This window comes from Ruditapes philippinarum, unplaced genomic scaffold, assembly GCF_026571515.1.
Source record: "Ruditapes philippinarum isolate M1 unplaced genomic scaffold, ASM2657151v2 ctg1522_1_1_1_1, whole genome shotgun sequence".
NCBI lineage: Eukaryota > Metazoa > Mollusca > Bivalvia > Venerida > Veneridae > Ruditapes > Ruditapes philippinarum.
The window spans coordinates 99,099-125,888 of record NW_026851755.1 but is presented as its reverse complement, the minus strand read 5'-3'; the positions used below and the strand labels follow the sequence as shown (position 1 = coordinate 125,888).

Here is a 26,790-nt window from a genome sequence, read left to right as displayed (position 1 = left end):
AATCACGTCACTTGTTTTAATTTTTCATTTTCACCTATCTACTTAAATTCAGTAATGCAAACATGAAAGAAATGAATAATGTCCGTTGTGCATAACGCAAATTTATCAAGAGTGCAAATAAATAAAGTTGGCGAAATTATTATCAAAATTATATGTACAGGTAAATCTTATCTCATCTTTTATTGATTTCCTTTTAGGATCATGTTAAGGTGAAGATCCAAGGTCCTTGCTAATCTGATATTCTCCAAGGCCGAAGGTTTTGACATACACCGAAATCTTTATACAAAAATTGAAGGTGTGAGCAACAAAGACGTTCATGCGTAGGTTAAGCCGTGAATGGTACGTTTAGTTCTTCGAAATTTATAACAACAGAAATAAACTTATCAGGAAACAAACGAAAATCGTCCGAGTGTAAACGAAGAAAGTATTTCCTTCCACTTAAAGCCAAAATCTTATGTTCAATATGTTATGTTTATAGTCTTTATGGCGTGTCGAGGGATATAGTTAAGGCATGCAGTTACACATGGTCAGTCCGTGAATGCTAGTATTTATCTTAAAGTAAACTGTTTTCCCCATTTCTTCTTTGTTACATTGTTTAAAAATATTAACATACATTTTCAAAGATTAATAATAATGTTATTAATTAGAGATTATATAACTCAATCAGTGACTGATCCTTCCAAGGCTTAAGAGTCGTTTGACAAGACAATTTTACGGTACTGTGTATAAGAGATTGATATGTAGATATAAAAAGGCAATGATGCAGTGGAAAGTATATTAAATTTATTTTTCTGCTTAACGCAATTTATAAAGGAAAACTTGACGTGACATTAATCTAACATCATCCTATACAGTTGTTGTGACGTCAGTATCTGCAAAGGGTATGGTGAAAAGGCATAACAGAAAATAAATGTAGTTAGCAGCTTTCTATTGTTTTTAAATGCACAACAAAATGTATATGATTTTTTGAGAAGTGATATTAAACAATTATTGCATGTTTTGCATCTTGTTTAAATTTTATTTGGGTATAAACGAACGAAACGATCAAACCTCGTATATATAAACTAAATCCCAGAAATATTTTTTTCAATACATATACCTTAAAATAATTCATTATGATGATGTTTAATTCTGGTTGGGTCTATAAAAAGGTACAAATGAACAATATTTCATTGAGTTATTTTAATAAATTGAGAAACCTATAGATAACTTAGCTGATAAAAACCATAAAGGTCACCAAACAATGTGAGAAAGAATGTTATGATAATATAAGTTATTAAGTTATCTTTATTCCTCAGACAGTTGCTATAAAGTATTTAAGATTGAATGAGTACACACTTTTCCCACATTTCTCTCCTGTCCATCCTGGTATGCAGCCGCTTGTACAGCGCCCATCAATATTGTTACATTCCTGTTTATCACATTGTTGGCTACATTTGTACCCACAACTGTATCCATACCTTCCACTGGAGCATGCTAAGAAAAATTATAAATAATAACCATTATAAACCCTTTAAAACATAACCAATGATTTTTCAGCATTTATACATGATTTTTCGATAGAAATCAATTTCTGATCGAATCTTATTTATTCAGCCTCGTTTCCAACATATCCATATCAGATAGATAATGTCCTCTATGTTGCCTTATTTTTATATACAGGGTAAAAAAATCTTATCAATTCCTTAATGTCTTTTAAATTAAAAAATACTTTCAAAATGATGAAGATATAAATAATGCTCGAATTTGATATGTGTAAGTATTAAAATTGCTACACTGTCTCTTTATAAAGTTTATAAATATAAAATCAAAATAATTCGACATATGCGGATTTTCCTAAATTCATAATTTCACCATTTTTCATGTTTTAAAGTTGGATTCTGCTAAGGCCGGTGCAAGGGCGAATATACGGTAACATGCACTTAAACAAAGTCTGCAATAATTTCAATTTTATCAATTTGGACTTTCTTCAGGGATTACGTTTTTCTCTATTTGTTTTTCACACCAAGTAGGTATGCTATGTTTTAATCACTTCACACTATAGGAGGCCACACAATGAATATACATTGTCATTAAAAACTGGCTGTTATTTAAGGAAAAAAAACAATTTTACTATACCTGTAATAGAGAATGCAGCTTCACATAGTTTGTACATTTTTTATTCTAATAAGACCAGTTCAGTAAGAATTTCATAGATTTTAAATAAATTTCTGCGATAAAAAATATTTTACTCAAAGATGACTTTAGAATATATTTTAAGAAATAATTGTTCTTCTTGCATACGAAAGTCCTTTCTGAATACGTATGCGAAAAGTTGTGCTTTACGCTATTAAGTCATACCAGGAAAAAAGTATTGCAATACTAATCATTTTTCAAGGAGGCACTTTGTTGGCATTGATATTTTTGCTTGACATGAACGGGTTTGATAATTGTTAGATGCAGGCGATGTATCCTCATTGCATTTATTGCCAGTGGACTTCCAGAAAGACGATGATGACGATAGGATCGATCCTCTGTTCGTGAAATTTTCTCAATAATCAGCTGATTGTTGACCAATATCTCTTACAAAAGTTCTCACGGACATATCCGCGTTATGAATGCCAATCAGGTATAATCATTCTGTTGTGTTGTTATTTATGGAATTTCTATGCTTGATAATAAGCTATGGAAGTGAACGTATATTTATGTATACTAAAATTAAATTTACTACATTATGTTGAAATTGGATGCACGACGAATGGATGAACTGACGAGCACTTGGTATACGTCTTGTAAGTGATGCAGGAATTGATGAACAATGCACTGCACACACAATGAGTTATACATGTCAAATAATAAGAGGTAAATGCACAACACAGTCGGGCCGGAGGGTGATAATCGAATATCTATTCAATAATTGAATAATTATTTATTCAGGACCAATAATCACCTTCCAGATAAATAAAATAGTAGCACAATTTTCAATTACTTTGATTTTCTTTCGTTAAAATCCTGTCTCTGTACTGTTCAGTTACTCAGAAAGAGTTACTTCCCTAATGTTTATTCAAAATTTACTAGAATCAAGAAGCTTGCTAGTTTTATTTTCACGAAAAAACATTGTTGAAGTCTTTGTCTGTAAATTTCAATAAACTGTTTGTACAAATTGTCCTAAGGTTGTAAACATGAAGATAAGCAATCCGCGGTATAAACCTACTTTCACTTCAGAGCTAGCTGTTTTGATGATGACAAATGTGAAGTCATTGTTACTGTTTTTGCATGTGCTCGCGTTCATCGGGTCGATTATGATATTACCCGCTCACTCACAATTGGTCACGTGACATAATCAGCCGCAATCATAGAAAAAACTTGTTACTATAAAAAGTTATAGTTATTACGTTACATTAATAGATATATCTTAAGTAATTATTTACTAGGTACTTTAATGACAAATAAAAAGTCGTGTGTTGCGACACAATTTGCCGAGTGCTTTACGGAAAATTTTCTGTTATTTTCTAATGGCGTGTTGCATTAAATTAGTAGAAATAGTTCAATTATAATTCAACCTACAGCTTTTGTTTTCACAGGACCACTTTATTAAATGAAACCAACTTAAATAACGAACTAAGAGATAAATCTCATAAAAAGTCTAAACGAAATATTACCTTGGTCACACAAAGGTCCTTTCCATCCATCCATGCATCCATGTTTGCAGTTTCCATCAACCTTGTTACAGTATGCTTTCCCGCCGTGACAATAGTCACTGCATTTCGTAGAACAGTTCTGACCATAATAACCTTCATCGCAAGCTGTATCATAAATATGATTTTATTTGTTATATGATTTAAAAGCACATTTAGTGTAAAATATAATAAATATGAAAGTTATCGATACAGACCAAGATTTCAATAGAAAAACAATAAAGTGATTTACAATTTCTTCAAATGTTTTGTCTAATATGTTTATCACATTATTAGCCTGTCTGTTCAGCAGCACGACCAGAATCATTATAAACATTTTCCATTAATATATCGGTTAATCACTTATATTGCCTTACAATAATTTGAATGTATCTAATCAAAATAACAATAACTATAATCTTTGTGACGAATATTGATTAATAATAAAATACTACATAAAATATTTATTAAATTACAGGTACGTATTGTTATTTGTATGGTATTAGAGATTACGAAAGAGTTCTAGAATAAAATATTTTGGTTTGGTGTGACCCTTTACATTTGAAATTTTCAAACATTTGTAATTTTATTTTTCTGCAGACTTACAATATTACGAATACGTTAAAAATCACTATCACACAATTGTTAGAAGCAAATGGCTATCACATACGAGAAATTTGATTTAAAACAGATAGAACAGCCAATGTTAAGTTAACGAAAATACAAAATTAACTATTTACAGAATACCCAATAATCTTTGTAACTACATATACTGCAGACCTATAAAATTACACAATTCCTTGTTGTACACACATATTCGAATGGAATCCGTTGGACTAAAATACCAATGACTGCTGCACAGAGTGAGTTCATTTACTTAAGGATACAACAAATAAGTAACTACTAATTGAATGAATAATTGTAATTTATTTTTAAAATGACTGTTCTTAACAATAAATCTTTATATTTTTACCAAATGTTTATGAACTATTGAATTACAAATTATTTTACTAAGAATGCTAAGCAAAGGTGGGTCAGCAGAACCGCCTACATGCAAAAATTATAATCTACAAAATCATCAATCGTCAATAAATGGAGGTGGAGGGGAGGTGGTGGTACAGCTTAATTCTAAGTAAATTTTAATTTAGCTTCAATGCTTAATCTGCATCAACTTCTCGCAGAAAGTTGGCGACAACAATCAACAATTTATCATGCCGCTGTGATACGGTTAGAACAAAGAAATCATGCACTGATCACGCGCTGGTGTCAAAGGATTACACAACGTGAGAGTTACTAACTAAATAGGGTTGCCGACCACTAAATATCCTCCTTCCACCTACGGTTGAATACACCTAAAAGATTAACAAGTCCAACTTCTCAATCCAAACCAATTTATATTTGATGAAAGTAACATTTTTCATAATTTTATAATTTTGACAAACTAAATTTTAACTTCATAGGGCTGGTATGTGTTTTAAATTGAAGATGACCTCAATTTGGATTTAATAAAGTAATAACTTTTCAACCAATCTTGATATAATTTAAAGATATAGTTACACTTTCTTTTATTAATTTATCTTACCTGGATAACAGTTTTAGCTAGATTATTTATAATTTCTAGAAAATGCTCGATTAATATTTGCTATATGTGTTTTACATTCATATGCATTTAAAGATCCAGTAACACATTTTTATGTTTTAAATCATAAATATGATGCTCAAATTAAGATTTATCAATATTATTGTAGGTTCCAGTGACATAATACGGATACTCAACTGCGCCAAAATTAAAAATAGATTTTAGTGTATGGTGTATTGTTACAGATAGAAATATGTTAATTGACAAAAAGTTGTTGTCATACCCAAAAAGATAATTGAATCTATCAATGGGTTAGATAGAGGATAGGGAAATCCCAACCCGAGGGTGATTGGTTCCATCGGGAACGAGCCCGATGGAACCGATTGCCCGAGGGTTGGGATTTCCCTATCCTCTATCAAACCCAATGAATGATTATTTTTCTCACTCACCTAGACACACAAGAAGTGAAACTACTTGAGTCTGAGCACGTCCGCAAAAATTCTACTGACCAAGTTTATGTGTGAAAAATGCAATCAAAATAAATTAATATGAGATCCCTCATCAAAAAGCAAGGTTATCATGATAAAACACATCAATAATAAAGTCGGTAAGTGTCTAATATAAGTGTTTGAAAGGAATTAAGCCCATACTTTTATGGTTGACAGAAAGCGTTTACCGTTTGCAAAGATTTTTCTACTTTTTCGGTTATTTTGGCCGAATATTCAATTAAAGTATATCAAAATGAGATCCGTCATCAAGAAGCATCGTTATCACAACAGAAAACATGTTTTTCAGGCAAAGTGTGATAATATCCGATTTTAACATTTTAAAGTGTGCTATTTATAGTAACATATCGATATTGAAAAGGGCGGACCCAGGTAGAATAGGACTCATTGCAGTGTGAAAGTTAATCAATATCAATATATTTTGATTCCGTGGCGTTTAATAGATTAGCTTACATATTTTTAATACATTTTGACCTTTTGACGTTTCATTTTTGTTAAACTAGGAGTGAATCGCGTATGTGTAGGAATACGTTTTTAGAAGTGCTGCACGTTGAGTGTGAGATAAGCCCATGTGAGATAAGATTTTCCAACACCGCTATTTTTAGTAACATTTACGGATTTTTCTATCTGGTTAATGAGAAAACGCTTTCCGTAACAGATAGTCATATGGGACTATAACTTTTTTTAGCTCACCTGTCACAAAGTGACAGGGTGAGCTTTTGTGATCGCTTTTCGTCCGGCGTCCGTCCGTCGTCCGTCCGTCGTCCGTAAACTTTTACTTTAAATGACATCTCCTCATAAACCACTAGGCCAATTTCATCCAAACTTCACAGGAATGTTCCTTTGGTGGTCACCTTTAAAAATTGTTCAAAGAATTTAATTCCATGCAGAACTCTGGTTGCCATGGCAACCGAAAGAAAAAACTTTAAATATCTTCTTTTAAAAAACCATAAGAGCTAGAGCTTAGATATTTGGCATGAAACATCTTCTAGTGAGTGTCTACCAAGTTTGTTCAAATAAAAGCCCTGGGGTCAAAATTGGCCCCGCCCCGGGGGGTCATTGATTTTCCCTATATGCATATAGTAAAAACTTAAAAAATCTTCTTTTAAAAAACCCTAAGTGCTAGAGCTTAGATATTTGGCATCAAACATGTTCTAATATGTGTCTACCAAGTTTGTTCAAATAAAAGCCCTGGGGTCAAAATTGGCCCCGCCCCAGGGAGTGATTGATTTTCCCTATATGCATATAGTAAAAACTTAAAAATCTTCTTTTAAAGAACTCAAAGAGCTAGAGCTAAGATATTTAGCATCAAACATGTTCTAATATGTGTCTACCAAGTTTGTTCAAATAAAAGCCCTGGGGTCAAAATTGGCCCGCCCCGGGGGTCATTGATTTTCCTTATATGTGTATAGCAAAAACTTAAAAATTCTTCTTTGAAAAAACCCAAATAGCTAGAGTTTAGATATTAAGCATAAAACATCTTCTATTGAGTGTCTACAAAGTTTGTTTAAATAAAAGACCTAGGGTCAAAATTGGCCCCGCCCCGGGGTCATTGATTTTCCTTATATGTGTAAAGCAAAAACTTAAAATCTTCTTTGAAAAAACCCAAATAGCTAGAGTTTAGATATTAAGCATGAAACATCTTCTAGTAAGTGTCTACAAAGTTTGTTCAAATAAAAGTCCTGGGGTCAAAACTGGCCCCGCCCCAGGGGTGTCATTGTTTTTAACTATATGTGTATAGTAAAAACTTAAAAAAATCTTCTTTTAAAAAGCCCAATGAGCTAGAGCTTAGATGTTTAGCATGAAACATCTTCTTATAGGTGTCTACCAAGTTTGTTCAAATAAAAGCCCTGGGGTCAAAATTGGTCCAGCCCTAGGGGGTCATTGATTTTCCCTATATGCATATAGTAAAAACTTTAAAAAAATCTTCTTTTAAAGAACTCGAAGAGCTAGAGCTAAGATATTTAGCGTCAAACATGTTCTAATAGGTTTCTACCAAGTTTGTTCAAATAAAAGCCCTGGGGTCAAAATTGGCCCCGCTCCGGGGGTCATTGATTTTCCTTATATGTGTATAGCATAAACTTAAAAAGTCTTCTTTGAAAAAACCCAAATAGCTAGAGTTTAGATATTAAGCATGAAACATCTTCTAGTGAGTGTCTACAAAGTTTGTTCAAATAAAAGCTCTGGGGTCAAAATTGGCCCTGCCCCGGGGGTCATTGATTTTCCTTATATGTGTATAGCAAAAACTTAAAATCTTCTTTGAAAAACCCAAATAGCTAGAGTTTAGATATTAAGCATGAAACATCTTCTAGTAAGTGTCTACAAAGTTTGTTCAAATAAAAGCCCTGGGGTCAAAACTGGCCCCGCCCCAGGGGTGTCATTGTTTTTAACTATATGTGTATAGTAAAATCTTAAAAAAATCTTCTTTTAAAAAGCCTATTGAGCTAGAGCTTAGATGTTTAGCATGAAACATCTTCTTATGGGTGTGTGTGTGGGGGGGGGGGGCTTAAACAGGTGAGCGACCTCAGGGCCATCATGGCCCTCTTGTTTAAAAACATAGCATTTATTATTTAGAAGATCAGGTTCCATACCAAACACATGCTCACAATTTAAAAACAAATCAGCGGACAGAGGTGCACAATAAGAACCTATCGGAATGCCTATTACCCGTTTGAAAAAAAATCATTCGCTAAGTTATAATATTCAAAATGCGAACGCTCGTTAACGCTCTTTCACAAGTCTACATTATTATGTCTCCCAAAATTTTTAGGAGACATATTGTTTTTGCCTTTGCCGTATGTCTGTCCGTCCGTCCGCTCTCACAGAACAGTAATAATGTGGCTAGAGGGGACAATAGGTAACAGTTCTTTCTCTTTGATGTCATTCATTCCGTAATGCTTTTATGTGGCTATTTTCTTTTGTGTGGCTAAAAAGAACAATAGACAGAACAACAGAGTAGTCACATTATTACTGTCCCGTTAGAACGCCTGTTCGACTGTCCGGTTGTCCGTTCGTCCACATTTAGATTGTCCGCCCTTCACAGGTCAAACTACAGGTGGAATTTCAACCAAACTTTACGGGAGTGATCAGTACCATCCTTAGTTGCGGCACATTCCGCTTCGCTACACAAAATGGCCATGGGAGCTAAAAATAGAAAAATCTTGTCCGGCCTTCACAGGCCAAACTACTGCTGGGATTTCAAACAAACTTTACATGAGTGGTCCATACCATCACTAGTTGTGCACAATACCGGCACGTTTTGCTTGGCTGCACAAAATGGCCGCCAGAGCTAAAAATAGAAAAATCTTGTCCGCCCTTCACAAATCAAACTACTGGTGGGATTTCAAACAAACTTTACACGAGTGATCAGTACCAATTAATTCTTTAAATGATTGGAATGCCTTTAAAAGTCTCCGTTATAAAGTCAATAACTTAAAAACTCATGCCAAAGATTTTATTTTAGCAATTTGGAATACTCGTTAGAGGAATCATGTAATAATTATCCCAGGCAATATTGGAAAACAGTCAAATTACTAGTAAAAGAAAACTCTAGTGCATTTAGTTCAATACAATCTCTTATCATTATCAAAATGATAATGAGAAACATTTCACAACTTATTCCGAAAAGGCCAACTGCTTAAATGAATACTTTACTTCCGTTTCAAAAATTGACTCATCAACTACTCATCTTCCGGAATTCGTTTACAAATCAAATAACAATTGAGAAGGTTTTAGCGTAAATACACAAGAACCTTTAGACTTTTGCCTGAAATAAAGAAGTCGGGCCTGATGAAATAATTCATAAATTATTAAAAGAAACTTGATAAGTATATTCTACTCTTTAACTATATTGCTTAATAGGTCTCTCTCTGAAGGTATTTATCCAAATGCTTGGAAATTTGCAAAAGTGATTTAAAATTTTAAAAAGGGTAACAAAATCTCACCATCAAACTATAGACCTACCTGATTGATTAGCGGTGTAGGTCAAAGTGTGGAAAGGGTAATTTTTAAACATGTTTTCAATCATTTACACTCAAAAAATTTAATCTATCCATTAAGTCTGGTTTTATACCCGGACATTCTACGGTATATCAGCTTATTGACATTTATCACCAAATTTGTGAATCATTTGACAAAAACAATCAACATGTATAATATTTTATGATATATCGAAAGTTTTTGATCAAGATCTTACTTTAAAACTTACACAGTATGGTTTTTTATGGTAATTTATTAAATTGCACTATCAATTACTTCTCTGAAAGAAAACAGTCCGTCTTTGTTGGTTCAGACTTATCCGAAACAATTGACATCTCTGCAGGCGTACCCTAGGGATCGGCCTTTGGGCCTCTTTTATTTCTCATCAATGATATTGCCGAAAATTTGATTAGTATAACCTCTTTTCGCAGATAACAGCTCATTTGCCGTTTCATCCATTAACATGCGTTACATAGAATCTAGTTTAAATCACGATCTCGAAATTATCGATGAATGGTCTAAACAATGGCTTGTGGGGTAGCAATTCGTTGGATCTTAACAATAATGAACAAATATTAGCGGCTGTCCAAAAATTTATCAAAACTACTGACCGTTTTCGAAACACCTGATATTTTTGTAAATCGGCCGATTGTATTAATCTTACTTACCTGGTACCATAAATAATTGACAAACACATTTATGTTGGATGTTTGCTCCCTTTGACGAATAATGCTAAATGCTGGGTCCTTCACATTGTCGTTATCATACAAATACATAAATATACATTTTTTCTGTCTTACTTACTTCTTACATTGTTTAAACCTTTTTGATGTTAATCTGTCTTTATCTTTTTTTCTTTGGTCGCTTTGTATGTATACATGTAACACTTTCTCATATAAATGCCATCAATGTTGATTAATATATTTTTTCAGGGGAGGACCGATCGCTAATGTTGTAAGAACTTGGGCCCAACCCTTTTGCTATTTGTTATTTCGAAATCAATTTGTTTCTCTGTTTATTTGCATGTATATATTAGCAAAAAATATGATTACACCACAGTTAGGTAGAGCGTTATTAGCAGGCGATAATAGTGCCAGAAGAGGCTTAAACCCAGATTAATACACTTGTTACTATATATAGTAACAAAATTGCCTATGATTTCAACTGATTATGAGTGTCACGTGACCTATTATGAGTTTGCGGCCCGGGGCCGAGAACTAGTTATCAGCCCGCAGAACATGTGCACGAGCACAAACTGAAACAATGACGTCATATTTAACGTCATGAAACAATTAACTGTAAAAGTGAAAGTAGGTTGACAGCACATCGTATTTAGTACAAACACATTTTTGTTACTGTTGAAATTTGAAGAAATAATACGACACATTCAATCCGAAAAATAAAATGAAAATAAAACTTGCTTCTTTGAACACACAAACAGTAAACATCTCCGTACACAACACAAGAATTTCAACCAAAGAACTTCAAAGTAGATTTCTATTTGTTGTATTTTTCTAATGCTATTAGATCAACCAAGTGTATTAAAGACATTAATACACGTCAGAGTAGGGCCGGAAGGTGATAATCGGCCCTGAATGAATAATGGCCCTCGGGCTAAAGCCCTCGGGTCCATTATTCATTTTGCGGGCCGATTATCACCTTCCGGCCCTCTCTTGCCGTGTATTAACCTCTTACTATATTGTATGTGATAGTTTTGTACCAGATATTGATACTGAGTGTTATTGTCCTGACCGAACCATTAGCCGATCCTCAAAGGATAATAAATGTAAATGTTATTGATACGGCATTCAATTACTTGATCTTTGTATGACAACTTCATTTCAAATAGTAAAAGGTCGTCTTGGTAATGATTTCAACTCAGGTTTATTCGCGTACTTCAATAGCAACCGTTGAAATCATGTAGTACCATTGACAATTTATTAGCGCACGATTGAGAATTTCAGTATTTTGATCATGCATCATTGCGTATGTAACACGTTGTGATTATATACATGATCTATGACAATCTATATAAATTTCACTTCCACGTATTTCAAATGGAATAACGATCATGAGAAAACTTTAGAGGTGGTTTAATTGCCAAGTTGTCCGAATTTAACAAGATATTATTAAACCAAGGAAATCATGTTTCAATTATGTGAACAATATAATGTCTACATTTACAAATATTATTTGTGAGATACTATAAGAAAACCCGAAACTTTTGTTATAGATCGACTATTGATATAATAACAAAATTTTGTTTGAAAATTTTGTTTGACCATGAACGTCGATCATTAAGGTCTATTTACGAGGCGGCATTTAAATAATTTTAAAAGGAATAAAAATCAAGAAAATCAAATAGAGCTTATGATGCAAAATATATCTTTAAGCAGGAAATAAGAAAGAAGAAAATTTGCTTTACCAAAAAATGTCCATTAATGTAACAGAATTAAAGCATAGGTGCCCGCGTGACTTCACGGCATGATAACAACAGGACTGACTTACTGACTTATCTATTAATAATTCAAACAGTATTTTTGTCAAATATTGAACATTTACAGGTAAATGCATCAAAAAGTTGAAACGTTTTTACGACAAAATTAATGTAAGTTTTGATGATGATGGTGTATCTAAAACAATATTTGAGGGACTATCAATCACAGACGTACGCTCTTTTTCAACATTGTTTTGATTAGAGAATTATCAGATGTGCAAACGGTTTAATGAAAGAATCATAACACCGGAGCTGCAGAATTAAATAGAGCAAAGCTTAGACAACAGAAACGTCTGTATTGTACTTTCGTTTAAATGGTAAAATTTAAACAATGTTAAGAAACATGTACAATACTGTAAAGTCGAGTATAAAATTTAAGAATAAATTTTCTGTTTATGTTGAAATCGTCAGGGTCAGACATATTCCCCGACATGCTTTTCCTAATTTATTGAGACATCAGGCCATCAGATAATATCACTCGTCTAATCATTGATGAAGTTTGTCTTGTAATTCTGTTATTTGCCATTTATTTATTGAGGATATTGAATGAGTGTAGGTTTAATACTAAATTTATTGAACTCGTTGAATAAAACAATATCATGCTCGCATTATATGTTTTTTTTCAACTCGTTCAATGGTTTTCGTATTAAACCCCTACACTCATTTCATATCATCTCTATAAATAAATACATAAATAAATAAATAAATAAATAAATAATCAAATAAATAAATAAATAAGTAAATGAAAGGAAAAAAGTAATAAAAAATTGCTATACCATTATGAATTTTACACAGTCATTGACATGACTTCCTTTACAGTATTCATATTGAGTTTTTGCCTAATGTAAAGAGGGCAGTTAGTGTCTTAGTCTAAGTGATTTAAATTTATTAACTATTCATTTGTCAAATATGCTGATTAAAAATGTATTAACCTTTGTCACAACGTGATCCATTCCATCCCGGTATACATCCTGATAAGCAATATCCATAAGTGCGATCACACTTTGCCACTCCGCCTTTGCAGTAGTCGCTACAACTTTCTTTGCAGTTTATTCCATATTCACCAGCAAAACACTCTGAAATTTAAAACCTTTTCATATCAATGATTTTAAACTCAATACATAATGCCATAATAATTTACAAAAAAATATTATGAAATAAAAAATGACAACAAATTCATTCTGAGGGGAGAAAATAGACTAATGACGAAAATCGATCTCGGCTTCAGGCATTATTAACGAGGTCTTAGTGGAATCGTTAAGAGTAGTGTAGAGTCATTAAAGAGGTATTCTATTTCAAATAATTGAAAGAACTATCATCTATGTTTAATGAAGGACAAGCTCAAAATAAACATGGTTTGTGCTTCATGGATTCCTGAATATTGACAGAAGATGAAAATACAAGAGGGTCACGTTTATCTGGCAAGTAAAGCATGTCAACTCACGCTACTAGATTTAATATATTTTCAGTCAAGCGGTCCCTTTAAGGCGCAAACCAAATTAATTTGAGAAAAATTGATTAAAAACCTCTGTGAATGCAACACCCAAAGTTTGGTGATCATCAATCCATGCATTAATTCAGTAGAAGAAGATGTTTGAAAGTTGTTTCTATATTAATCTTTAATGGCCACTGCAAGGGGCCAATCAAACTAATCTGGGCAAATTTGATGAAAGACTACCTAAAACAAAGCTTGGTGATCATCCATCAATTAGTTCAGTAGAAGAAGATGCTAAAAGATGTTTTGCAAATTTTAGCTCTAGAGGCCCCTTAAAAAGCCAATGAAATGGATTTGAACAAATTAACAGACCATCTAAGAATGCTACAGACAAATATGGTAAACAAGATCAACATGGAAATGTGGCGTTCAATAAACGCAACCCCCATACGAATCAGCAACCAAAACCAACGGCCAGGTGCCCAGGAGGAACAAAAACAGGACAGTGCACAAGGCAGAGCACAGACAGGATAATCACGTGATAATAATTAAAAGAAATAATAGTAACCGACAAGGAAATCAAATACAATTGATTGATTAATAGGTCCACAAATTTAAAGGGCACAGGGGAAGGGGACTTGAAGTACGGGGAAGTGGTTGGACAACATTATAGAACAAGAGGGCCATGATGGCCCTGGATCGCTCCCCTGACCCATCAACCGCATCCAAACAATGTCTAAGATAAGCATCCTGGCCAAGTTTGATGACAATTGAGTCAAAAATGTGACCTCTAGTGTGTTAAAAAGGTTTTCCATATTTGGGCAATTTGACCTAATTTTTAACTGGAGACGACCCATATTCAAACTTGACCTAGAAATCATCAAGACAACCTTTCTGACAAATTTCCATAATATCTGGATCAAAACTGCAGCCCCTACAGTGTTATAAATATTTTTCTACTTTTAGCTCCTGTGACCTAGTTTTTGACCGGAGATGACCCATCTTCGAACTTGACCTAGAAATCATCAAAACAACCTTCCTGACAAATTTCAAGAATATCTGGATCAAAACTGCAGCCAGTAGAGTGTTAACAAATGTTTCTATTTTTAGATCCTGTGACCTAGTTTTTGACCGGAGATGACCCATCTTTGAACTCGGCCTAGAAATCATCAAAACAACCTTCCTGACAAATTTCAAGAATATCTGGATCAAAACTGCAGCCACTAGAATGTTAACAAGATTTTTTTATTTTTAGCTCCTGTGACCTAGTTTTTGACCGGAGATGACCCATCTTCGAATTAGCAAAACAACCTTCCTGACAAATTTCCAGAATATTTGGATCAAAACTGCAGCTACTAGAGTGTTAACAATTTTGTTTTTATTTTTAGCTCCTCTGACCTAGTTTTTGACCGGAGATGACCCATCTTCGATCTTGACCTAGAAATTATCAAAACAATCTTCCTGACAAATTTCTAGAATATTTAGATCAAAACTGCAGTCACTACAGTGTTAACAAGCTTTTTCTATTTTTAGCTCCTGTGACCTAGTGTTTGACCGGAGATGACCCATCTTCTAACTTGACCTAGAAATCATCAAAACAACCTTCCTGACAATTTTCTAGAATATTTGGATCAAAACTGCAGCCACTAGAGTGTAAACAAGCTTTTTCTATTTTAAGCTCCTGTGATCTAGTTTTTGACCGGAGATGACCCATCTTCGAACTTGACCTAGAAATCATTGACAAATTTCCAGAATATTTGGATCAAAACTGCAGCCACTAGAGTGTTAACAAGCTTTTTCTATTTTTAGCTCCTGTGACCTAGTTTTTGACCGGAGATAACCCATCTTCGAACTTGACCTAGAAATCAATAAAACAACCTTGCTTACAAATTTCCAGAATATTTTGATCACAACTGCAGCCACTAGAGTGTTAACAAGCTTTTTATATTTTAAGCTCCTGTGACCTAGTTTTTGACCGGAAATGACCCATCTTTGAACTTGGCCTAGAAATTATCAAAACAACCTTCCTGACAAATTTCTAGAATATTTGGATCACAACTGCAGTCGCTAGAGTGTAAACAAGCTTTTTCTATTTTTAGCTCCTGTGACTTAGTTTTCGACCGGAGATGACCCATCTTCGAACTTGACCTAGAAATCAATATAACAACCTTCCTGGCAAATTTTCAGAATATTTGGATCAAAACTGCAGCCACTAGAGTGTTAACAAGCTTTTTCTATTTTTAGCTCCTATGACCTAGTTTTTGACCGGAGATAACCCATCTTCAAACTTTATCTAGAAATCAATAAAACAACCTTCCTGACAAATTTCCAGAATATTTGGATCAAAACTGCAGCCACTAGAGTGTTAACAAGCTTTTTCTACTTTTAGCTCCTGTGACCTAGTTTTTGACGGGAAATGACCCATCTTCGAACTTGACCTAGAAATTATCAAAACAACCTTCCTGACAAATTTCTAGAATATTTGGATCACAACTGCAGCCACTAGAGTGTTAACAACCTTTTTCTATTTTTAGCTCCTGTGACCTAGTTTTTGACCGGAGATGACCCATCTTCGGACTTGACCTAGAAATTATTAAAACAACCTTCCTGACAAATTCCCAGAATATTTTGATAAAAACTGCAGTCACTAGAGTGTAAACAAGCTTTTTCTATTTTTAGCTCCTGTGACCTAGTTTTTGACCGGAGATGACCCATCTTCGAACTTGACCTAGAAATCATCAAAACAACCTTCCTGACAAATTTCCAGAATATTTGGATCAAAACTGCAGCCACTAGAGTGTTAACAAGCTTTTTCTATTTTTAGCTCCTGTGACCTAGTATTTGACTCGAGATAACCCATCTTCATTTCATTGAGACAAACATTCTGACAAAGTTTGACACTGATCCAATCAAAACTGTGAATGCTAGACTGTTAACAACCCAATTGTTGACGACGCACGACGCACTACGCACGACGCCGGACATAGCCCCATCACTTTACCTCACCTTGACCTATTCGTGGTCAGGTGAGCTAAAAAGATAAAACTAGAGGGGAAAGGGGAGATACTTACCGTAGACCAGAAGATAACAAATGACACAAACTAAAAATCTTGAAACAAGTCTGATTGAGTCTGTACATGAGAGAAAATGAATACTTGCAACGTCCCTCACGCCCCTAGCACCGGCTTGAGCGGTACTCAATTCTCAACACTTAATAGTGCTGGCATCAATGATCCCGAAGGACCAGAAAAATATAACAACACTGAAGTGAAGTTTGGGGCAACATTTTACAGCTGTCACACAACACTTGACACCTGATGTTGTGTAGTATAAAAATCTGAAAACAAAGTGACCCCTCGCAAGCATTAATCACAACAAAATCATAAGATAATTTCACACTAGGTTTGATTGAAAGAGGGATATTAAAAACGTGCAACATCCCTCACGCCCCCTAGCACCGGCTTGAGCGATAAAGTGTTACCAAAACAGTATGAAACAAAAAAAATAATCTGGAAACAAAGTGATCTCTCGGAAGCATTAATCACAACAAAATTACAAGAAAATTGCAGACTCGGTTTGATTGAGTCTGTGATTTTGTTTTGTTTTTGATTGGGTTTTACATCACACCGACACAGACTAGGTCATTTGGCGACGTTCCAGCTTTAATGGTGGAGGAAGACCTCAGTTGCCTTTCCGTGCATTATTTCAGGCACGAACGGGCATCTGAGTAGAACCACCGACGTCCGTAAGCTAGCTGGATAGCTTCCTCACATGAAAGAATCCAAAGTCCCTGTCGGGATTCGAACACACAGCGGTGAGGGACAAGTTGTTTGAAGTCAACGACCGTAACCACTCGGCCACGGACACCCCGATTGAGTCTGTACATGAGGAATAATGATAAGGTGCAACATCCCTCGCGAAGACATTAAAAGAAGAGTTTAAACCGGTTAATGGTGCACCAAACCTCACTCTTAGCCCAATCATGTTCCTATAAACGAGACGGTGAAAATAAAATAAATCCCCGCCAAGTGAAATTCCAATAGTTGTTATGGTTACAAAAAAGGTGAAATAAGTAAAACATCGACATGATCATGTAGAAACATGCATAAAAAACAACAGTGACCATAACAAAAGTACTCAGTGTCTTAAAGGATGACAAAGCATCAATAAAAACACCTACAATGGTCCGGCGAAGCAAGGCAGAAGACGAACATTACGGCAATTCAGTCTCAAAAGACTTTAAAAACTGTCCATCATAGAGTCTCCCACTTGGTTCGTCAGATGTAATCAATAGAGGAAAGCGTAGCGTCCATCTGTAAGAGGGTTGAACACTAATCATGCGGTATGTATTAAGAATAGTTTGTACATAGCATCCCCATGAATATCAGGCTGGCTTATCCCTTGTCGCAGAAGTATTTTTAAATCACTATTGAATTTTGAAATTAAATCAAAGTTACGAGTGTAATATCTTGTAAGATGTTTACATAATTTATAATAGCGGTAGCCTTGTTTGAGTAGCTTGCTAGTAATGAAACTCGCTCGTTAAAATCCTTTACGTTGCTACGAGCTCTAACGAACCTAAATAAATGAGATATATATATACCCTGTAAGATGTTGCATGCGGTACGTCTCCATCTAAATGAGAATAATTTATTACACCAAAATCAAAGTCATCTCTTTTATCATCGATTTTTGTGTGAATAGAATTGTTTTTGATAGTTATATGAAGATCCAAAAATGATGCTCTAAAATTTCAAGTATTCGTTACATTAAGTTGTTGCTCATTACGATAAATATCAGACACCATTTGATGACAATAAGAATTATCTAAATTAAAATGTCATCAAGGTATCTGGAAGTGTTATTAAATGCTAATATAACATATCGTTGCGTATTTTCAGAGAGACTCAACATAAAGTCTCTTTCATAGCAACATAAAAACAAATCGGCGACCAGTGGTGCACAAAACTACCCATAGGAATTCCTATGATTAGTTTAAATAGGGTATTACCAAATTCCTGGAAACAAAGTGATCCCTCGGAAGCATTAATCACAACAAAATAACATAAGAATTGCAGACTCGGTTTGATTGAGTCTGTACATGAGGGATAATGAACAAGTGCAACATCCCTCACGCCCCCTAGCACCGGCTTGAGCGGTACTCAATTCTCAACACTTTATAGTGTTGGCATCAATGATCCCGAAGGACCAGAAAATATAACAACACTGAAGTGAAGTACGGGGCAACTTTTTACGGCTGCCACACGGCACGTGACACCTGCTGTTGTGAAGTACAACATTCTGGAGACAAAGTGATCCCTCGGAAGCATTAATCACAACAAAATAACATAAGAATTGCAGACTCGGTTTGATTGAGTCTGTACATGAGGGATAATGAATAAGTGCAACATCCCTCACGCCCCCTAGCACCGGCTTGAGCGGTACTCAATTCACAACACTTTATAGTGTTGGCATCAATGATCCCGAAGGACCAGAAAATATAACAACACTGAAGTGAAGTACGGGGCAACTTTTTACGGCTGCCACACGGCACTTGACACCTGCTGTTGTGAAGTACAAAACCTGACATAAATATTGTCCAAAAGAAAATAGTGCTCTACAATATTTGTCACAGGTCCTCATAGATTTAATGTTTAACAATACAGTTTGTAACAAAGGTTATTGAGAATAACATGCAAGAAAGATAATTTTTTCTAAGGTTTTCTGAATAAGGGAAATTAGTTTATCACTAATAAAATTATGTTGCAGTGTAGTATAAAGAATAAAAAATAGTATGTACTGACAGTTGAAGCTTGATAATTCTTAATTAATTAATCAAAAATTTCACCAGAAGTTTTAATAGACCAAAATAGATGTTTGCCGGTGTTTTTTGTAGACTGTATCACAATATCTTATTACATGTGATCTCAGTTAAACAAGACGTCAATAAAATAGAAAGTTTACTTGTTGTGAGAGATGTAGAATTAGCAACGAATCTGGTCTTGTAAGTTTTTTTTATGTAATATAGGAATCCAATACATAAAGTTCAGGAAGTTTTAGTTCTTTTTCATCGATTCGGACTTTAAGATTTGAAATATTAGCGATATGATTCGTAATAATGTTTTTTCAGAAGCAGTAGTTAAAGAATACGCATTAGTACTATTAAGTTCCTTATGCAAAACGCTAATGTGATGGATACGTCATACAATAATGATATTTTTAGCCGCCATGTCTTCTGGTACCAAAACAAATTTTGTGTGAAAATCTAGAATATCCTTTTTCAGATGTCATAAAGTAAGTCTTGGTTTAAGTGGAAGAAGATGTTTACTTCCACGATAAAAATTGATACATGAATCAACACTTTTGAAAATGTTACGTTTTAATGTAGCTAAAGCATTACTATCCGCATTTTCACGGAGACACCGTTTATTTGAATAATCATCATTTGACTCGGCAATCTGACTACGACAAGCATTAAAATTAATTGTTGAAGAAATTCTGTATTTAGGTCTTTTCAAAAGTTTGGTCATTCAACAAGTAGTACAGTAGAAAAAAATGACTTAAGTTTTTTTGTTATCTTAAACATAAGTATTATCTAAAAGAAGAATATCAAATTAATATCAGGAAATTGGATAAAAGACTACCTAAGAATGCTACAGACAAAGTTTGGTGATCATCCATGTATAAGTTCAGGAGAAGAGATGTTTAAAGGTTTTTCTATTTTTAGCCCTAGACGCCTCTAAAAGGGGGTTAATGAAATTGATTTTAACAAATTTGATAATTGACCATCTACAAATGCAACAGACAAAGTTTGGTTGTCATCCATCAATTAGCTCAGCAGAAGAAAATGATTAAACACTTTTTTTTCTTTTTTTTTCTAGAGGCCCCTTAAAAGGTTTATCAAATTAATTTTAACAAATTTAATTACAGACCATCTACGAATGCTAGAGACAAAGTTGTTTATCATCAATCAATTAGTTCAGTAGAAAAAGATTCATATCAAATATTCTACCGATGAGCAAGGAGTTGATATAGACACTTCATTAAGACCAAGTGTTGTTAATTCCATAGTAAAATTAAATCTAAGAACCATTCTGAAGTACGTAAACTATGTAAATGTATTAGGGAAGCATTTGTAGTAAGGCTAAAAATTATTAACAATTAGACTTATTTATAGCCGTTCCATGTTATAATTTATGAAAACCTCATATCAATTTCTTTAATTTTTTTGAAATCGTCTGTATTATATGTTCCTTGTAGAAAGTTGCTATTTTTACTTTTTTCATCAATGTCATTGTTCCTATTAAACATGTGTTCATGTTTATGCGTTATTTTCATAACTGCATCAGTACAAAGAAACATTATTTGTTGAAGATTACTTAACAGATAAAGAATCTTAAATCTTGAATACTGACATATTATAATATAGTATGACTTACAATCAACTACTATGTCTTTATGTACAATTCTCAATACCTTTTTACATGACATTTTACACCATTGAACGTGACATTTAATTCTAATTCAAAGAAAAAATGATAATAAAAGGAATAGAATAGAATAAACTAGAAATGTGTCATCATGCCACGGATGCCCCCGCATGCAACCAAAATTTCAGATGTTATTATATTTAGTTCCAAATTTGTTTGCACAAATTATTTTTTTCATTTTAAGTTCAAAGCCCTTAAAACTATTTCCAACATTCAAGAAAGATAACTTTGTCCAAAATCATTGAACCACGACCAAATGCGAACTTGAACTGCTTATTCCTAAGATTTATCTATATGTCAAATTTGAGTTGAATGTGTACAACCATTGGGGAGATAATGAACGGAAACTTAAAATGTATGATTTCTTTTCAAAGTTCAAGAGGGATAACTCTGTCAGCTATCATCAAACCATGACCAAATTCAATATTGACCAATGCATTCTTATGACATATCCATATCTTTAATTTGTTGTTGAACATGTACAACTGTTGGGGAGATAATGAATGTGAACTGAAAATTTCATATTATTTTCAAAGTGAAAGGGGCATTACTCTGCCAAAATCATTGAACAATGACCAAATTCAAACTTGGCCTGCGCATTCTTTTAACATATCCATATGTAAAATTTGAGTTGAATGTGTAATACTGTTTGAACGGTAACAGAAATTTTCATATTGTTTTCAAAGTGAAAAGGGCATAACTCTGCCAAAAATCATGGAACCATGACTAAATTTGAACTTGACCTGCGCATTCCTTTATCATATCCATATGTTAAGTTTGAGTTGAATGTGGAATACCGTTGGGGTGATAATGAAAGGAAACTGAAAATTTCATATTATTTTCAAAGTAAAAGGGGCACAACTCTGCCAAAAATCATCGAACCATGACTAAATTCGAACTTGATCTGTATTTTCTCATGACATATCCATATACCAATTTGAGTTGAACGTGTGCAACCGTTACTAAGATAATGAACGGAAACTGATGATGACGAAATGACAGAATAACGGAAGGACGGAAGAATGACGGAATGACGGAACAGGGTAACACTATATGCCCCAGCCATTATATGGCGGGGCATAAAAATAAAAATAAATAAATAAATTATACAAAATGCAATTGCAAATTACTACACTGATATTGATTAAGTATAACTTTGTAGTATAAAATTGACAGATTTTCTAGATTTTGTAAAGTAAATCAGAGACAATCATTTAAGTAACTGTGTTAGAAAAAAACGATTGGTTGGAGAAAAATTACATTACTATTTAACTTGTCAGAGTTGAAACAGTTGCCAAAGAAACTTCTACTGTTTGAAAGTATATAATATTAATCAGTTCGATATTATATTTCTGTATTAACACAACACGTAAATAATACCACTTTTGTTTTGATAAAAATATTTGAAGAACAATAAATATATTTGAAGAACAATAAACACACTTCTAATTGAAAAACAAAAATATTTATACAAACATAGTTTATATATGTAAGTAATTATTGACACGAATTACTTGATCCTGTTTGATATTTTAATGACATGGTATACACATTAGAATTAAAGTTTCAAAAAGACTACATCAATCAGTGTGTTTTTGGCTATAATATCAAATCTTATTATAATTATGTTCATTATTTGACGTGCTCGTCACCAGCATATAATTCATTGAAACAGATCACGGCAACAATTGCCAAATTTGGATATCAGAAACACGTTAAATATGTTTGCAATCTTAGCTTACAGACATACTCATAAACCAGTTTCTAGAACCCAACAGTTCTGAGAAATGACTGTAAAGATTATTGACCAAAGAAACAACGGCTTACCCTTGTCGGGTTTTGAACTCACGCAACTATGCGATTCTTTGGTTACTATTCCGACGAGTTTACCACTTGACACGTTAAGAACCTTGATAATATTGAAGTACACGGCATGGAAGTTTACGTTTTCCTTTTTTTATCAATATTTTTCGTTACTTTAATCACTAAAGTGCAAACTGTTATGTTTACCATTTATCAATATTACTTAACATATACATGTAAATATCAAAAGAAGCATGATTGTGATTAAGATACACCGTGTTCATATACTTGGCCGTGTCATCTAGCAACTAATCCTGACAAACAGTTTTAGCTCGACTATTCTTTAAGAATAGGTAGAGCTATTGTAGTCACCCGAGCGTCTGTGTCGGTGTCGGCGTCGACGTAACCACTTATGTTTAAGTCATTGTAATACCTCAAATATTTTAAAAGTCCATTGACATATGGCTTTGAAACTTTGCACACTTATTCACCATTATGCAATGAACCTGTAGACAGGTGGAAGTAACTCTATGAAGCATTTTACAGAATTATGCACCTTTTTCGACTTAGAATTTACATTTAAGTTTGTATACCACCTCGGACATATTTTATGTTCCACTGACATCTGGCTTTGAAACAAGTTGAAATCTTATACTCTTCTTTCAGAACACAATAGGATTTCAAGGGCTATAACTTTAACATGGATTTAAAGAAAAATTTTGCCCCTGTGTTAACTTAAAACATTTTACATTGTCAAGGCTCTTTCACTATCAAGCACTAAGAAGAGTCGAGTGTTGCTGTCCTACCGACAACTCTTGATATACTAGGGAGCTAGATAGCTCGTATAAGGCATTTATTTATCAAAGGTGAACATTAAAACGCTGTAAATATACTTCGTTTTTCTTATTTATGCAAAAAGAAATGAAATACCTTGATCACATTTATTTCCTTTCCATCCAGCATTACAACCACCGAAACATCTTCCGTCTGAACTTCTACAAAAGCCATGCTGATTACCTCTGCAGTTTTTACTACACTGTGTCGGGCATTTTTCTCCATATCTCCCACTTTCACAATCAGTGGTTGTATCTGCTCATTTATAGTGAATATTTATTCAAGTATCTTTTTTTTTAAATATTTAAACATTTTCAACATAAAATGAATTTAATAATATTTCGTTTTTCACCTAAACGATATACGACGTAACGAAAACGATATTTTTATCATATTTTTTCAGAATAGAAACAGGAAAACTGTTCATATACTAACGACAATTGAAATAAACAATAACAACATAACAAAAACAAATAACCAGAGCAATTTTAATTCCAAAATTCAATTTAGATAAAAAGTAGGTTTACGTCTGATTTTTTTTATATGATAACACTGAAACGGTATATTATAAATAGTTGATAATTTTTCTTTAAAACAATATTGTTCATGTGATGAGTCCTTGAAATAACAGTACTGTCGTATTATTGTAAATTGAATATTGCTTTAAAGGCATATTTATCCAACAAAGTGCTTAAAAAAAAGAAAAAAAAGAAGCCTTCTTACTTTTGGTATCTGTTTACAGTTTTCAAAAGGATACTCATTGGCCATGTATTAAACTAACTTTTGCTTCTTTTGCAATTTGTATAATAAAGTGATTGCCAATTTTTCATAGAAGTCAAAATACTACTTTGTTTACATATTGCAACCTTTTAAACACATAATTGCACGATAAGCTGTACTTTCTTCAATTGCTTAACATTTAACATTCTCTGGCTTCATTATTAAAGCACAATTTAACGCACATTTGACCTTATGCAATACATGAATATTGAAGTATAATGTGCATTTAGCCATATTGTTTTAACAAATTACAGGTTAGATTTTATTGTTAGTTTATATCTTATTTTTTATTTATTTGATTTATATTTATTTATTTGATTAAATCTTATAAGATATAAGAACACATTTTTCTTCAATGCCAAATTCCTTCGTCAAATATTTGTATTGAGTTGCAGAAATGTAGATGAAAAGTTATCAAAACCCAAGATATCTATTTAATTACCCTTTTACCTGAGAAGTTGAATTCATAACAGTTTTAATAGATTTATAATAAACACAGCGGTAAGAAATATTTCGTAGTAGTATTTCGAACAGTAACCATTTTTACAAACACAGTGTCAACTTACCTATGTTACACTGAAAACCTTTCCACCTGTCTTTGCATCCACTGGAACAATTTGTTGATATTTTGTCCCAAATAGTTGCATCTCGACAGTGACAAGATTTCTGGCAATCGTAGCCGCACGTATCCTCTTGGCAATCTAAATAAATCAAAAACACTTAATAGTATATAACAGATATCAAAGAGTCATCAAGGAGTCAACTTATTTTCCCATTGAATAAACGTTAAAATTTACGTTTAATATCTTAAATTAACATTTTAGGAGTGAATGCAGAACAACAATGTCAATGTCGAGTGTCTTAAAAAAGAGACTGTGAATACATGTAGGTACTTTACCTCCATAAACATAAATTTCGCATATTCCTATTCGTCCCCATTCCTTCGTCATTTTTACAAACCTGCCAATAGCATTAACACTTATGTTCACACTTGTCTGCGCTATACGAACACCACGAATAAAATAACTAACATTTTCACTGTTTTTTATTTCAATGTCATAATTGTGCTTGTTATCTGTAATTATATAAAAAAAAAACATTTATAAAAAAAAATGGAAATTTGTGTCTTATCTGAAAAGGGTTAGAAAAGAGAAATGAAAATGATCTAATATAAGAGGCCTTGATCAGTAACGCCAAGATTCACATTCCTTGGTACGTATGGGTGGACCAAGCACGCACTTACAGGTTAAGATCCTGGATGCATTTTTGTTCATACATTTGTTGAAGGAGTTAGGTTTCTTTCGCGATGGAGGAGTTATGCTACTCTGGTTTACATTTTACGAAAGTCTTATCAAGGGTCGTACGTCCGTTTTATGGTACGATCGTCCTACGAGTATCGTACGAATTGGACGGTGTTTCACATTTCTTTTTTATCGTAAGATTATCGAACGTTAGGCTGTATTTTCTACGATAGCTTAGAACCAGTCGCTAATCAAACGGGTAGGAAGCCACGCTTTTTGTCAATTACACAACGCGGAAGAGAAAAATCGGCATTTCAGGCAGCTTTTGTAACTCTTGTATTGACTGAGACATCATTACGTTTTGGCCGAATATCAGTTTGGTGTAACAGCTAGTTTAGACCTGGACATGATTTGACGTCAAGACATTCCACTTAAAATTGTCGTTTTGCATGATTTGACAAATGTAAAGAAATAAAATATTTTGTGGAACTACTTTTATTTATCAAAAGGTACCGGCTATTTTGTACATCGGCTTTTGTAGACAATCATAAGAACAATGCTGTTTCATACCGCCCATGAACAGTAATGTAGAGCAGATAATTTTTTTCATCATGAGATAGTACTAGAGATATAGTAGCGTCATTAAATTTTACAATCACAAGTTTGGTATCCCGACCGTACACGAGAACAAACCGATTATTATTTTATTCAACATACTGATAAAATATTATCTTAATCGTTTTTTTTATAACAAAACATGAATATTTACAAGACCGAGAATGATTCTCTTAAATGTAGCTTATATTGTTGGAATATAAGTGAACTTTACTTAGAGTCATTATTTATTTTTAAACAATGAAGGCTTATTTAAAAAGAAGTAGTCTTTATTTACAAGGTAATCTTCATTCCATACCCTAATTTTTTTTTTCACATACGTTTATAAAAAAGATTTCTTTGAGTATTTTAGTAATTGTTTACACTTAAACTTAGA

General features: G+C 33.4%; 1 protein-coding gene across 1 annotated transcript in view; it reads right to left on the bottom strand.

Moving 5' to 3' along the window:
* Positions 1 to 1,294: 1,294 nt before the first annotated feature.
* The window catches only part of LOC132738816 (uncharacterized), a 36,302-nt gene continuing 10,806 nt past the window's right edge, over positions 1,295 to 26,790 (bottom strand). The window contains exons 5-10 of the mRNA XM_060726423.1: positions 25,457 to 25,633; positions 25,125 to 25,259; positions 23,875 to 24,033; positions 13,149 to 13,292; positions 3,642 to 3,785; positions 1,295 to 1,476 (exon numbers count right to left, since the gene is read on the bottom strand). Of these exons, the coding sequence (XP_060582406.1) occupies positions 1,295 to 1,476; positions 3,642 to 3,785; positions 13,149 to 13,292; positions 23,875 to 24,033; positions 25,125 to 25,259; positions 25,457 to 25,633 (941 nt within the window). The remainder of the gene's footprint in view (positions 1,477 to 3,641; positions 3,786 to 13,148; positions 13,293 to 23,874; positions 24,034 to 25,124; positions 25,260 to 25,456; positions 25,634 to 26,790) is intronic.